At 34.8% G+C, this 13,199-nt stretch overlaps 1 protein-coding gene across 1 annotated transcript; it reads right to left on the bottom strand.

Annotated features, from left to right (window-relative positions):
* Nucleotides 1-407: 407 nt before the first annotated feature.
* LOC145047088 (putative mitochondrial protein AtMg00820) lies at nt 408-885 on the bottom strand. Its single transcript, XM_078995331.1, has 2 exons — nt 657-885; nt 408-583 (listed from the first exon to the last, which is right to left on the bottom strand). Exons 1-2 carry the CDS (start codon nt 883-885, stop codon nt 408-410), a joined length of 405 nt encoding a protein of 134 aa, XP_078851457.1.
* Nucleotides 886-13,199: the final 12,314 nt, after the last annotated feature.

Raw genomic sequence — 13,199 nt, 5'->3', positions numbered from 1 at the left:
ATCATGCTTATGTACAAAGTGAGATCCACAATTGGCTTATCCAACGAAGGACTTAAGCGTGTGTCGACTGCCATCGGTACTTTCACTTTTGAACTATTAGTCATGCCAAATTTCTCAAGTAAGGTACGAGTGTATTTCTCTTGATTTATGATAATAAATCCCCTGCTTTGACGAATGTTCAATCCCATAAAATTATTTATCTTACCCATCATGCCCATTTCGAACTGGCTTTTCATCATATTCTCAAATTCCATAGACAATGAAGGGTCAGTTGAGCCAAAAATAATATCATCTACATAAATTTGAACTAGCATCAGATGATCACCTACTTTCTTACGAAATAGAGTAGGCTTAACTGATCCTTGTTTAAATTTAGAGAGTTTCAAGAAATTGGTAAGAGTTGCATATCAGGCTCGAGGTGCTTGTTTTAAGTCATATACAACCTTATAAATTATATAATAATGATCAATAAATTTATCATTTTCAAAACCTAATGGTTGTTCGACATGAACAGTTTCATCCAAGACTCCATTGAGAAAAACGCACTTGACATCCATTTGGTACAAATCAAAGTCTTTATGTTCTGCATAAACCAAGAAAAATTTGAACAGCCTCGAGTCTTGCGACAGGGGCAAAGGTTTCCTCATAGTCAATACCTTCTTGTTGCGAATATCCTTTTACAACCAATCTTGCTTTGCTTCGAACAACATTATCTTCTTTATCAGTTTTATTTTTGAAAATCCATTTTAAGCCAATTACCGAAACATCATCAAGTTTTGGAACTAGTCTCCAAGCCTTATTTTGTTCAAGTTCAGCAAGTTCATATTGCATTGCAACAATCCAATCAGGATCTTCCAATGCATCCTTAACTGTTTTCAGTTCCATTTTCGAAATAAATACATTAAACATACAATATTCCTAGTGAACATTCATTATATCATTTTTAGCTCGAATTACTGCATGCATCATAACTCGAGCATGAGGATCATCAAGAACATGCTTCTTTGGATGGCTTCGTGTCCATATTCCATTGGTGAATATGCAAGATCAAAATCCAAAGGTGTATCTTCTAATATCTCATCCGTTTCAGAACCTCCACCTGTATTTGACACATTATCAGAAACATCATGAAAATTGTCAGTTTGATCAGTGTTAACATTAGGTATTGATCCATTTAGCTCCCCCTCGACTAATGGATTCAAATTGAGGTTCTTCCCCTAGACAATGAAGGGTCAGTTGAGCCAAAAATAATATCATCTACATAAATTTGAACTAGCATCAGATGATCACCTACTTTCTTACGAAATAGAGTAGGCTTAACTGATCCTTGTTTAAATTTAGAGAGTTTCAAGAAATTGGTAAGAGTTGCATATCAGGCTCGAGGTGCTTGTTTTAAGTCATATACAACCTTATAAAGTATATAATAATGATCAATAAATTTATCATTTACAAAACCTAATGGTTGTTCGAGATGAACAGTTTCATCCAAGACTCCATTGAGAAAAACGCACTTGACATCCATTTGGTACAAATCAAAGTCTTTATGTTCTGCATAAACCAAGAAAAATTTGAACAGCCTCGAGTCTTGCGACAGGGGCAAAGGTTTCCTCATAGTCAATACCTTCTTGTTGCGAATATCCTTTTACAACCGATCTTGCTTTGCTTCGAACAACATTATCTTCTTTATCAGTTTTATTTTTGAAAATCCATTTTAAGCCAATTACCGAAACATCATCAAGTTTTGGAACTAGTCTCCAAGCCTTATTTTGTTCAAGTTCAGCAAGTTCATATTGCATTGCAACAATCCAATCAGGATCTTCCAATGCATCCTTAACTGTTTTCAGTTCCATTTTCGAAATAAATACATTAAACATACAATATTCCTAGTGAACATTCATTATATCATTTTTAGCTCGAATTACTGCATGCATCATAACTCGAGCATGAGGATCATCAAGAACATGCTTCTTTGGATGGCTTCGTGTCCATATTCCATTGGTGAATATGCAAGATCAAAATCCAAAGGTGTATCTTCTAATATCTCATCCGTTTCAGAACCTCCACCTGTATTTGACACATTATCAGAAACATCATGAAAATTGTCAGTTTGATCAGCGTTAACATTAGGTATTGATCCATTTAGCTCCCCCTCGACTAATGGATTCAAATTGAGGTTCTTCCCCTAGACAATGAAGGGTCAGTTGCGCCAAAAATAATATCATCTACATAAATTTGAACTAGCATCAGATGATCACCTACTTTCTTACGAAATAGAGTAGGCTTAATTGATCCTTGTTTAAATTTAGAGAGTTTCAAGAAATTGGTAAGAGTTGCATATCAGGCTCGAGGTGCTTGTTTTAAGTCATATACAACCTTATAAAGTATATAATAATGATCAATAAATTTATCATTTACAAAACCTAATGGTTGTTCGACATGAACAGTTTCATCCAAGACTCCATTGAGAAAAACGCACTTGACATCCATCTGGTACAAATCAAAGTCTTTATGTTCTGCATAAACCAATAAAAATTTGAACAGCCTCGAGTCTTGCGACAGGGGCAAAGGTTTCCTCATAGTCAATACCTTCTTGTTGCGAATATCCTTTTACAACCAATCTTGCTTTGCTTCGAACAACATTATCTTCTTTATCAGTTTTATTTTTGAAAATCCATTTTAAGCCAATTACCGAAACATCATCAAGTTTTGGAACTAGTCTCCAAGCCTTATTTTGTTCAAGTTCAGCAAGTTCATATTGCATTGCAACAATCCAATCAGGATCTTCCAATGCATCCTTAACTGTTTTCAGTTCCATTTTCGAAATAAATACATTAAACATACAATATTCCTAGTGAACATTCATTATATCATTTTTAGCTCGAATTACTGCATGCATCATAACTCGAGCATGAGGATCATCAAGAACATGCTTCTTTGGATGGCTTCGTGTCCATATTCCATTGGTGAATATGCAAGATCAAAATCCAAAGGTGTATCTTCTAATATCTCATCCGTTTCAGAACCTCCACCTGTATTTGACACATTATCAGAAACATCATGAAAATTGTCAGTTTGATCAGTGTTAACATTAGGTATTGATCCATTTAGCTCCCCCTCGACTAATGGATTCAAATTGAGGTTCTTCCCCTCGACATCATCAGTGTTCTATCCATGCTCCCCCTCGAACGGATGTGTATTTCGATCATGCTCCCCCTTAACAATGGAATCATAAATATGGTCATATGACATCGAATTCAAGTGCTTCCCCTCCACTTGATCCCTCTGCGAATCATGTAGATGTTCGATATGCACTTATGAAGTTGAGGTAGATTGAGAAGCATCTTCTTTCCTAGTAACCGCCGAATCATTAGAATGCTTCAATGCTACAGGAATATGATTATCATCAGCATGGACTTCAGCATCTATAGCTCTGTCTGGAATACCAAAAATCAAGTCATAGTTAATATCCAAAAAGTTCATAATTTAAAACTCATCATTTGTTTCAAAAAGTATTATATTTTGTGAAAGAGTTTGTTTGACACGTTTGACGTGATAGTCATCGAAAGTAAGATTAAATGTTTCCTCAATCTTTCTTGTTCGCTTATTCAACACCCGATATGCAACAGAGTTGTGCGAGTATCCCAAGAAGATTTGTTCTTCATCTTTTGACTGAAAATTTAGATAGATTATCATTGAGATTCATGATAAAGCACCTACATCCAAAAGAATAAAGTATTTTAACATAGGATTTCGTTTGTTGATGATCTGATAAAGGGTGATGTTAAAACGAAGATGAATGAATGAATGATTTTGAGTGAAGCATGCTGTCAAAACTGCTTCTGCCTAGAGATATTGAGGCAGATTCGCATATGTCAGCATTGTTCTTGCAACTTTGCATAGAGACTTATTCCTCCGTTCGACAACACCATTTTGTTATAGTATGTAAGGAGATGAAAATTTATGCGAAATCCCTAATCCAACCAAGAATGAATCAAGAGTTTGATTATTGAAATTTGAACCATTTTCCATTTTGATTCTTCTAACTGTCTTTCTCAGACTTAATTCGATGTTCTTGATGAAATGTATCATTACTTGGGCAGTTTCAGACTTCTGAAGAAGAAAGAAAACCCAAGTAAATCTTGAAAAGTCATCAACAATGACCAATATGTACTTCTTATTGAGAGACTCAATAGTCGAATGACCACAAAGGTCAATGTGAAAAAGTTCCATAAGTTCGATGATATTTGATTCGATGACGATGGGATGACCTTGACGATGTTGCTTTCCCTATTCACAAGTTGCACATAACGAATCGTTATCAAATTTTAATACAGGTAAGCCACAAACAAGATCATGTATAACCAGCTTGTTGAGATTCTTGAAATTCAGATGGGAGAGTCGACGCCACCACAATCAGCTAAGATCTAATGATGTTTTCGAAAGTAAGCAGACAGAGGGAACTCCAACAATAGGCTTCGTGTCGAGTGTGAACATATCACCTTTCCTTTTAGACTTTAGCAAAACTTCATTTGTTTCTTTGTTAGATATGACATTTCCTTCTTCATCGAAGACTACTTGATTGCTAGTGCCCACAACAAGTTGTGGAAAACTTATCAGGTTTTGTTGTAAGCCTTCGACATATTCCACTCTTTTTACACTAACCTTCCCATTCGTTACTTTTCCATAACCTTTCACTTTGCATTTTTTATTATTTCCAAACTTCGCTACCCCTGCATTCTCTAAACTTTGATAGTCACACGGATTCTCTTTTCGCCCAGTCATGTGACGAGAGAAACCATTGTCGATATACCAATGATCATCGTATTGCTCATTACATAGTACATGCAATCATTCAGAAGAATTTAGGTCCACAAGGCTTTTTAGGTCCTTGGATATTAGTTTTGAATGTATTGTGAAATGAAGAACCTAGCACCCAATTTCGAAACTTTGACTTTAAACTATCTATTAAGTTAACTTCAACATATTTGGGCACAGAAATGTAATCATTCAATGGTTTAGGTTCGCCACTAACTTTCCCTTTTCCATCTACAGTTCGTTGTTCTTTAACCTTTGTCATGGGATTTTCTTTCCATATTTTCACCGATGGATTCGACTCTAGAGATTATGAACTACCATTAAGCGAATCATTTAAGTAGCTTTCATAAGCATACTTAATTTTCTCTTCGGAGTACTTTCCCGATTGGTATTGCTTCCATTTACCTTCGATCTAATGGTTGATATTTTTCCCAACATTTCTCCCTTTCACAAACGAAGCTTTGACTTTCTGCTTTGACTCAGGATTTGGAAAATGAGGTTTTGTTGGTTTAAACGGTTCATTTTTCGTCCTTTTTTACTTCCAAGTTTTCAAGATTTCATTTTGGAAAAGATAGTTTTGGAGAATTTTGAAACCGATTTTGATATTGATTATTATAACCAACATATGTTTGATTAAAAACCTTTGTTCTTGTTGAAAACTTCTTTGACCTTGATATTGATTGAAATTCCGTTGTTCATTATTCCGAACAACATTTCTTTGAAATTTACTTTGAAAAACCCTTTCATTTTGACAATATGGACCAAAACTTCTTAGACGTTGGTTTTGAAAAAAAAATCCATTTATTTGGTTTTGAACAATTGGAGTTCAAACTTGTTTTTGAACATTAGATTGACCTTTTCGAAAATCCTTTTGCTTTTGAGTTGACTTGTTTTGAACAAATGTCATATTTTGAGAAAAAGTCTTAACTTGTTCAGCTGATTTTTGATTAAAAACTTTTTCTTTTTGAAAAGCCTTGACATTTTTCCAATAGAGTTTGTTTTGAGCTTTTGATATCATAACACCTTCTTCTTTTGCAACTTTTTGAACACTTTCAATGAAGATTTGTGACCTTATCTTTTATTTTTCAAAATAGTTTCTTTTGTTTGATGATCAACTTTTGATTTTTCAAATTTTACTTCCCAAACACGTTTCGGTTTTTGTCTTTGAAAAGTTGTTGTTTTCTTGTTTAGACTATTTTCAACATTGCTTTGGTTAGTATTCATAGATGATATACTTATCTACTCACGAAGCAAGGAAGAATATAGTCAGCACCTGAGACAAGTTCTAGAAACATTAAGGGTGGAGAAACTATATGTGAAGTTCTTCAAGTGTGAATTTTGGATTCGGAAAGTAGATTTCCTCGTCACGTGGTCAGCAAAGAAGGAATACACGTGGACCGCTCCAAAATTAAGGCAATCAAGAACCGATCAGCACCAAGGACACCAACAGAAATCCGTCAATTCTTAGGCCTTGCTGGCTACTACCGCATATTCATACAAAATTTCTCCAGAATCGCTAAGCCACTTACTACCCTGACATAAAAGGTATTAACCTCCAGCTGGGATGAGAAACAAGACACTGCGTTCCAAACGTTGAAGCAAGCCCTGTGCAGCGCACCTATCTGGACTCTTCCAGATGGGACAGGAAATTTTATAGTATACTGCGATGCATCTAATCAAGGGATAGGTTGTGTACTTATATATAGAGGAAAGGTTATTGCATATGCCTCGAGACAGCTAAATACACACGAGGTCAACTACACCACTCATGACCTCGAGTTGGGAGCAGTAATATTTGCTCTGAAGATCTGTAGGCACTACCTTTTATGGTACAAAGTGCACCATCTTCACCGACCACGAAAGCCTTCAGCACATCCTCGATCAAAAAGAACTAAAGGTGAGGCAACGATGATGGGTAGAACTACTTAATGATTACGAATGCAAGATTCTTTATCATCCCGGTAAAGTCAATGTAGTAGGAGATGCCCTCAGTCGAAAGGAGTACTCAGATCGCAGAGTAAAAGCACTGACCATGACCATCCATTCATACCTATCCACACAGATCAAGGAGGCTCAGCTGGAAGCCTTTAAACCTAATAACATGGCAGGTGAAACATTAAGAAGAATGAAGAAGAGCTTATAAATCAAGGGTGACGGAGTTCGTTGTCTCATGAACCGAATCTGGACACCAAAGTTCGGTGGGTACAGAGTCGTTGTCCTGAACGAAGAACACAAGACTCAATACTTTGTTCATGCATCCACGTTCAGACAAGATGTATTTGGACCTCAAGAAACTTTATTGGTGGCCGAACATGAAAGCAAAGATTGATACCTATTTGGGTAAGTGCCTGAATTGTGCCAAAGTTAAGGTAGAATACCAGAGCCCTTAGGTTTTCTAAAACAACTAGAAATACCTGAGTAGAAGTGGGAGCGGATTACAATGGATTTCATAACCAAGTTGCCCAAGGCCATGGGTAGTCATGACACCATCTGGGAAATCGTCGACAGATTAACCAAGTCTGCACACTTCCTACCAATAAAGGAAACAAACAAGATGGAGAAACTGACCAGAATTTACATAAGAGAGATAATATGATTGCATGGTGTGTCAATATCTATTATCTCTGATAGAGACAGTAGATTCACCTCAAGGTTCTGGCAGTCACTACAAAAATCTCTAGGAACTAGGTTGGACATGAGTATAACCTACCACTCGCAAACTGATGGGTAGAGTGAGAGAACTATTCAAAACTTGGAAAACATGCTGAGAGCTTGTATGATCGAATTTAGTAAAGCATGGGATACCTATTTTCCACTCGTTGAGTTCTCATACAACAATAGTTATCACACTAGCATTAAGGTTGCCTCGTTTGAAACTCTCTATGGCCGCAAGTGCAAATCACCTATGTGATGGGTTGAAGTGGGTGACACGCAAGTAGCTAGAGGGCAAGTTCCTGACAGCACTCTCATCGACCTGGAGATCACAAGGGAAACGAAAGCGAATATCGTTCAAATCCGAGAACGATTGAAAGCTTCTAGAGATGGACAAAAGAGCTACACAGATAAGAGAAGGAAACCCTTGGAATTCTAGGTTGGTGACCGCATTTTGTTGAAGGTCTCACCCTAGAAGGGCATGATACGTTTTGGGAAACATGGAAAACTAAATCCAAGGTATATTGGTCCGTTCGAAATTCTTGCTAGAATCGGCTAGATAGCATACAAACTCCGACTACCTCAAGAACTTAACAACATACACCCTACCTTCCACGTATCTAATCTAAAGAAGTGTCTATCCAACGAGACTTTTGTGATCCCACTCGATGAAATTGAGATAAACGAGAGCCTACACTTTGTGGAAGAAGTAGTAGAAATAATAGATAAGGAAGTCAAAAGAATGAAACAAAGTCGCATACTGATAGTGAAGGTCCGCTGGAACTCCAAGCAGGGACCCGAATTCACTTGGGAGCGAGAAGATCATATGCAACGAAAATACCCGCATCTTTTCCCAAGTCCATGAGTTCTTGCTATAGAAATAATTTTGGGACGAAATTCCCTCTAACGGGGGATAATGTAACAACCCATTATTTCAAGTCAATAAAAGTCAATAAAAGTCGCATTCGTTAAATAAAAGTCAAAATCTTAATCATGTATAAGTGAAATCACAAATGTAGCCTTGTTGCATTGTATCATCTATAGCCATGAGGGCACGTTTAGAAGCTAATAACTAAGTATAGATTGAAACCCCTATTGATTTAAGTTATTATAAATCAACATAATCCAAAAACATAAATGTCTAAGCAATAAATAAATACACTATATAAGGGTTTTCAGTCTTAGGAATCTAGAAATGGGAGATTTTGGTCCAAGGAATCTAATTAAAAGGTGTTTTCGGTTGTTGATTCAAGAAGCATGGGGTTTTCGGTTTGTTATGACCAAAATCATCTACTATATGACCGAAAACACAAGGCCAAGCCCATTAAGAACCAAAATCATAAAGTGTAAGGCCCTTTAGGACCAAAATCACATTGCTATATATATATATATATATATATATATATATATATATATATATATATATATATATATATAGACACATTCAACAGAAATCATTCCCCATAATTTACTTTTCACACTGAAATCCCTCCCATTTTTCTCTCAAAAATCATCCGTAAACAACATATGTTCAAAAGATTTTACCCAGATTCCCTTCAAATCTTCATAAAGTCCTTAAGAACATTCATATCATCTTCAAGTCTCCTTATTTTCACCAAGAATACCCAAGAACACCTTCAATCCTAACGCTTTTTGTAAGTATTTCTTAAATAATTTAGTGTTGTCTAACACTCTAAATTATTATTTAAATTAATATTTCATTAATTTAAATATGATATCGTGTATAATTATTATTAGGATATGACTACTCACACGGGTTCTAACCCGAGGATTATCGCTACTACTTCGTATCCAAACAAAAAAGGACATTCGAGGTGAGTTCATACCCCTACGTTTTTACTATTTTTCAATGTTTTAGGGGGAGGGGGGATAGAAGTAAAACACAAGGGATTTTATGTTAACATACACAAAATTTCAAATTGTTTCAAACTTTTATAAACCGTTTCGAGCATTTCCAAATAATTTCAACTGTTACATCTACTTTTATTACTTATATATATATATATATATATATATATATATATATATATATAAGATTCAATAGGCTTGTGACTGGTGTTTTCGTCTTAACTCTTGTTCCTTGTTTGGTTGTGGGCTTAGGGTAGAATTACTTGTACGACTATCGTTTTAATCTCAATTATATATGTCGTATATGTGACAATTGTCGATTTCTAGTCAAGTCAAAGTTAATAAAGTCAACAAGTCAAATTGGTCAACTAAATTAACCCTTGTATATTAGGGTTTACACTATGTTTACTATTGTACAACACCCTACCTTAATGCAAAGTATCACTTTGAGTCTTCAAGTGTTCAGAAAATCTAAACCCTAATCAGGGTAGGTGATGGAACTACTAGATAAAACATTATTACACACCCTCCGGGGACATATAACACACATAACGAGGCTTAATGGGGTTTACAAACCTTGTATTACAGAGCTAAACACTCACAAAGGTTACAAACAAGGCCTCTCTCAATCTATCTTGCTCTATCTCTCTATCTCTCTCTCTCTCCTAAATCTCTCCCAAATCTCTCTCATAACCTCTCTCAACTTTTCTTAATCAATCGGGGCATCCCGACCCTTAAGTTGGTCAAAAACTGCTCAAAATGGGATGCTTATATGAAAAACAGCTAATTAGGGCCGAAACCCTAGAAATCGAACCCTAAGAAGCAAAATGAATAAGAGCCAAAGCCGAGGCTCCTAACTAGACCGAAACTCTAAGGATCGAACCAATGTGGATCCGAACCACCGAGATCCTGGTGAACCGAACTTCCAAGCCGTAAGCGAACCGAATCATCCGTCGGACCGAAACCCTCTTCGCCTTCGATCCTCTTACCCATTCGCCTGCCCTTGCTCTCGGTCCCTCTTCCATGTTTGCGTGTGACGCCTTCGGACCGAACCCTCCTTCTCGGTTCTTAAGGACCAAACCTCGCAGCTTCGCTTCTTGGTTCCGATTTTCGACCACTTTCGCGTTTTATGCCTGTTTTTCATGATTTTAACGTGAGATTTTCATCCAAACTCATATTTTGGCATATAAGACCCTATATATTCATATTTTAATCACATTTGGGGGAAATCTTTATCTAAGAATAATATCTATTGTGTAAGATATTGATTTGGAGTGTTGACTTTTCCATAAAGTAATGACACAAGCTATCTCCCATACCCACTCTATGACAACCTCCAGTCACTAATCATCTCTACCTAGTCAACTATTTGTCCTCTCACACACACTCTCCTCCAGCAAATGATCTTGATCAAAGGTTAGAAAATCCTTATCTCTCCTCCCACCTTATTCACTCTTTCACCAAAAAGCAATCACACCTCTCCTACTTTCTCTCTCTAAGAACTCGAGACTCCAAGGCTGGTATTAAGCTTTTCACTCACTTTTGGTAAGTATTTTCATCCTATATTTGAACATTCTTCACACCTTCACTCAAATTATGGATCTCTCATAGCAAAAATCGCAATATTGCTCTTAGATCTTGAACTCTCCAAGCATTTGCCAAGTGTTCTTGACTAGGAAACCTCTTTTCTTCAACATTAATCTAAAGAAATCACTTAAGGTGAGTTCATATCCCCCATATTTTCATGTTTTCTTCAAGTTTTAGGGGGAGAATACAAGTTAAATTACCAAGAACTTAACTAAACTCAAACATCAGCTTTTCACAGGAAAGTTAAGGTTCATTCACGAATTGTTTTGACCAACTTAAGATTAAAATAATTCAAAACTTTTTAATATGAAAATGGTTCAGGTTTATACCTTTGAAATGACTACTTGCACATGTTCATACGATTTTTCTACAATTTATGGTGATTTTTACAAATTTATCTATCATTGTAGCTACGAATTCGGACCAGTATGTGAATATGAACATTTTCACACAAGTTAGAGATCACTAAAAATCATAATAAAAATTGTGAACAAACGAGACACATTTTCTAAACTCTCAGAGTTTACGGATTCAGTTTTCAAATTCATATGATTTTTCTGTGGTTTTTCTAAAACATTGCAGAAAAGTCAAAAACTGGTTAACAACTTACAACTTTCATAACACTTTGTAAGAGTCCCTTATCATTACAAATAATACAAGATTAAACATAATAAGATTAGTTATGTTTTGCCAAAATACGACTTTCACGAAAAAGGTTTTACACTCAATACAAACGGGTTTCATTCTTCCGATCTCTCCACTGATACGATGTTGGGGTCCCAACCTCGTCTTCATCGGCAACGAGAATAGCGGTTGTGGCGCTCGGAGGTCCATGTACGACTAGGAGGTGACAGTTAGAGGTATAGGGGGTATAAGGGTGGCGGCTGAAGAATAAGATTAGGGTTAGGGTATTTTTTCGGATGTAAGCGAGATGAAGGGAAGGAAGGGGTGGTGGGTTTAAGCCCCCCATCTCTAACTCCAAACTTGAATGCAATTGTACAAGATTGGTCCCTGCCACCACAAAAGTGAATCATGAATGATCCATGATTCAATTTTAATGATCCATTTTTTTCTCTACAATATATTACTATGCTCGATTTTATGATTTGTATTTTTTCAAATTTTTTAAGGTGTCCTCATTGAAAAAAGAGTCCTCAAATGATCATGTTTATATATGTATATTATATTCCGGTTCCGGTGATAACTCTTTTTACGATTAGGACTTGTGAGGACACTTTGAAAAAATACAAAACCATAAAAACGAGCATAGTACTATATCAGAGAGAAAAAACAATTAGAAAAAAAAATTAAATCATTAAAACTGAATCATCGATCATAAAATATGAATCATGGATCATAAAAATGATCCATGCTTCAATTTTAATGATCAAAAAAAAAATTCTCTCCGATATGGTACAATGCTCGATTTTATGATTTGTATTTTTTTTTTCCAATTTTTCTCTCGGTATGGTACAATGATATATATATATATATATATATATATATATATATATATATATATATATATATATATATATATATATATAGTTTTTAAGTTTGATTTTTTCTATAAATTGCAAATAGGTTGATGTCAACTTCAAACGCTATATATATATATATATATATATATATATATATATATATATATATATATATATATATATATATATATATATATATATATATATATATATATATATATATATATATATAGGGAGAGGATCAAATGAGAACATCTAAAAGGTTGAGAACGCGAGAACAATTCTGGACCAATGAATATATAAGGGCATACTAGTAATTGTATATTTTAATTAAATTAAAATAAACTAAAATTCAATCAAATTCCCTTAAATTTAGGATCAGTTACCAAAAAAGAAATAAATATTCAATTTTTTATTTTTCTTATTAATGGAATATAAAAAAACATTTTTACCAAAATTTATTTTAAAACTGAATAACAATTCATACAAAAATCCATTTTTTTCTCCTATTTCACGTTTTTTTTTGTTAAAAAAAATGACTAGAAATCGAACACCAAATTAGTACATTTGTATTCATAAATGATTTTTTTTTTCAAAAAAACCTGATACTACTCCAATCACAAATAAATACACATCAATTTACAAGTAATTCAATTTCTTTTTTTATTCAATTGAAAATAAAAAGAGTGTAAAAATTATTATTTCTTCATAAAAAGATTATCTCTAATAATAAATAAATATACTCATTAACACATGCTTACACTGTTCTTCACAAATGAATACAGTGCTATTAAG

The sequence above is a fragment of the Lactuca saligna genome, chromosome 5 (genome assembly GCF_052625555.1).
Source record: "Lactuca saligna cultivar CGN05327 chromosome 5, ASM5262555v1, whole genome shotgun sequence".
Lineage (NCBI taxonomy): Eukaryota > Viridiplantae > Streptophyta > Magnoliopsida > Asterales > Asteraceae > Lactuca > Lactuca saligna.
Note: the sequence above shows the minus strand (reverse complement) of the source record. Positions and strands in the feature narration are given on the sequence as shown.

Bases quoted from the DNA above. Each gene is read 5' to 3' on its own strand.
- LOC145047088 (XM_078995331.1), bottom strand. From the start codon at position 885: ATGGAACTGAAAACAGTTAAGGATGCATTGGAAGATCCTGATTGGATT. The intron at 584-656 runs GTATTGACTATG...TGGTTTATGCAG, and splicing joins AGGATATTCGCAACAAGAAG to AACATAAAGACTTTGATTTG.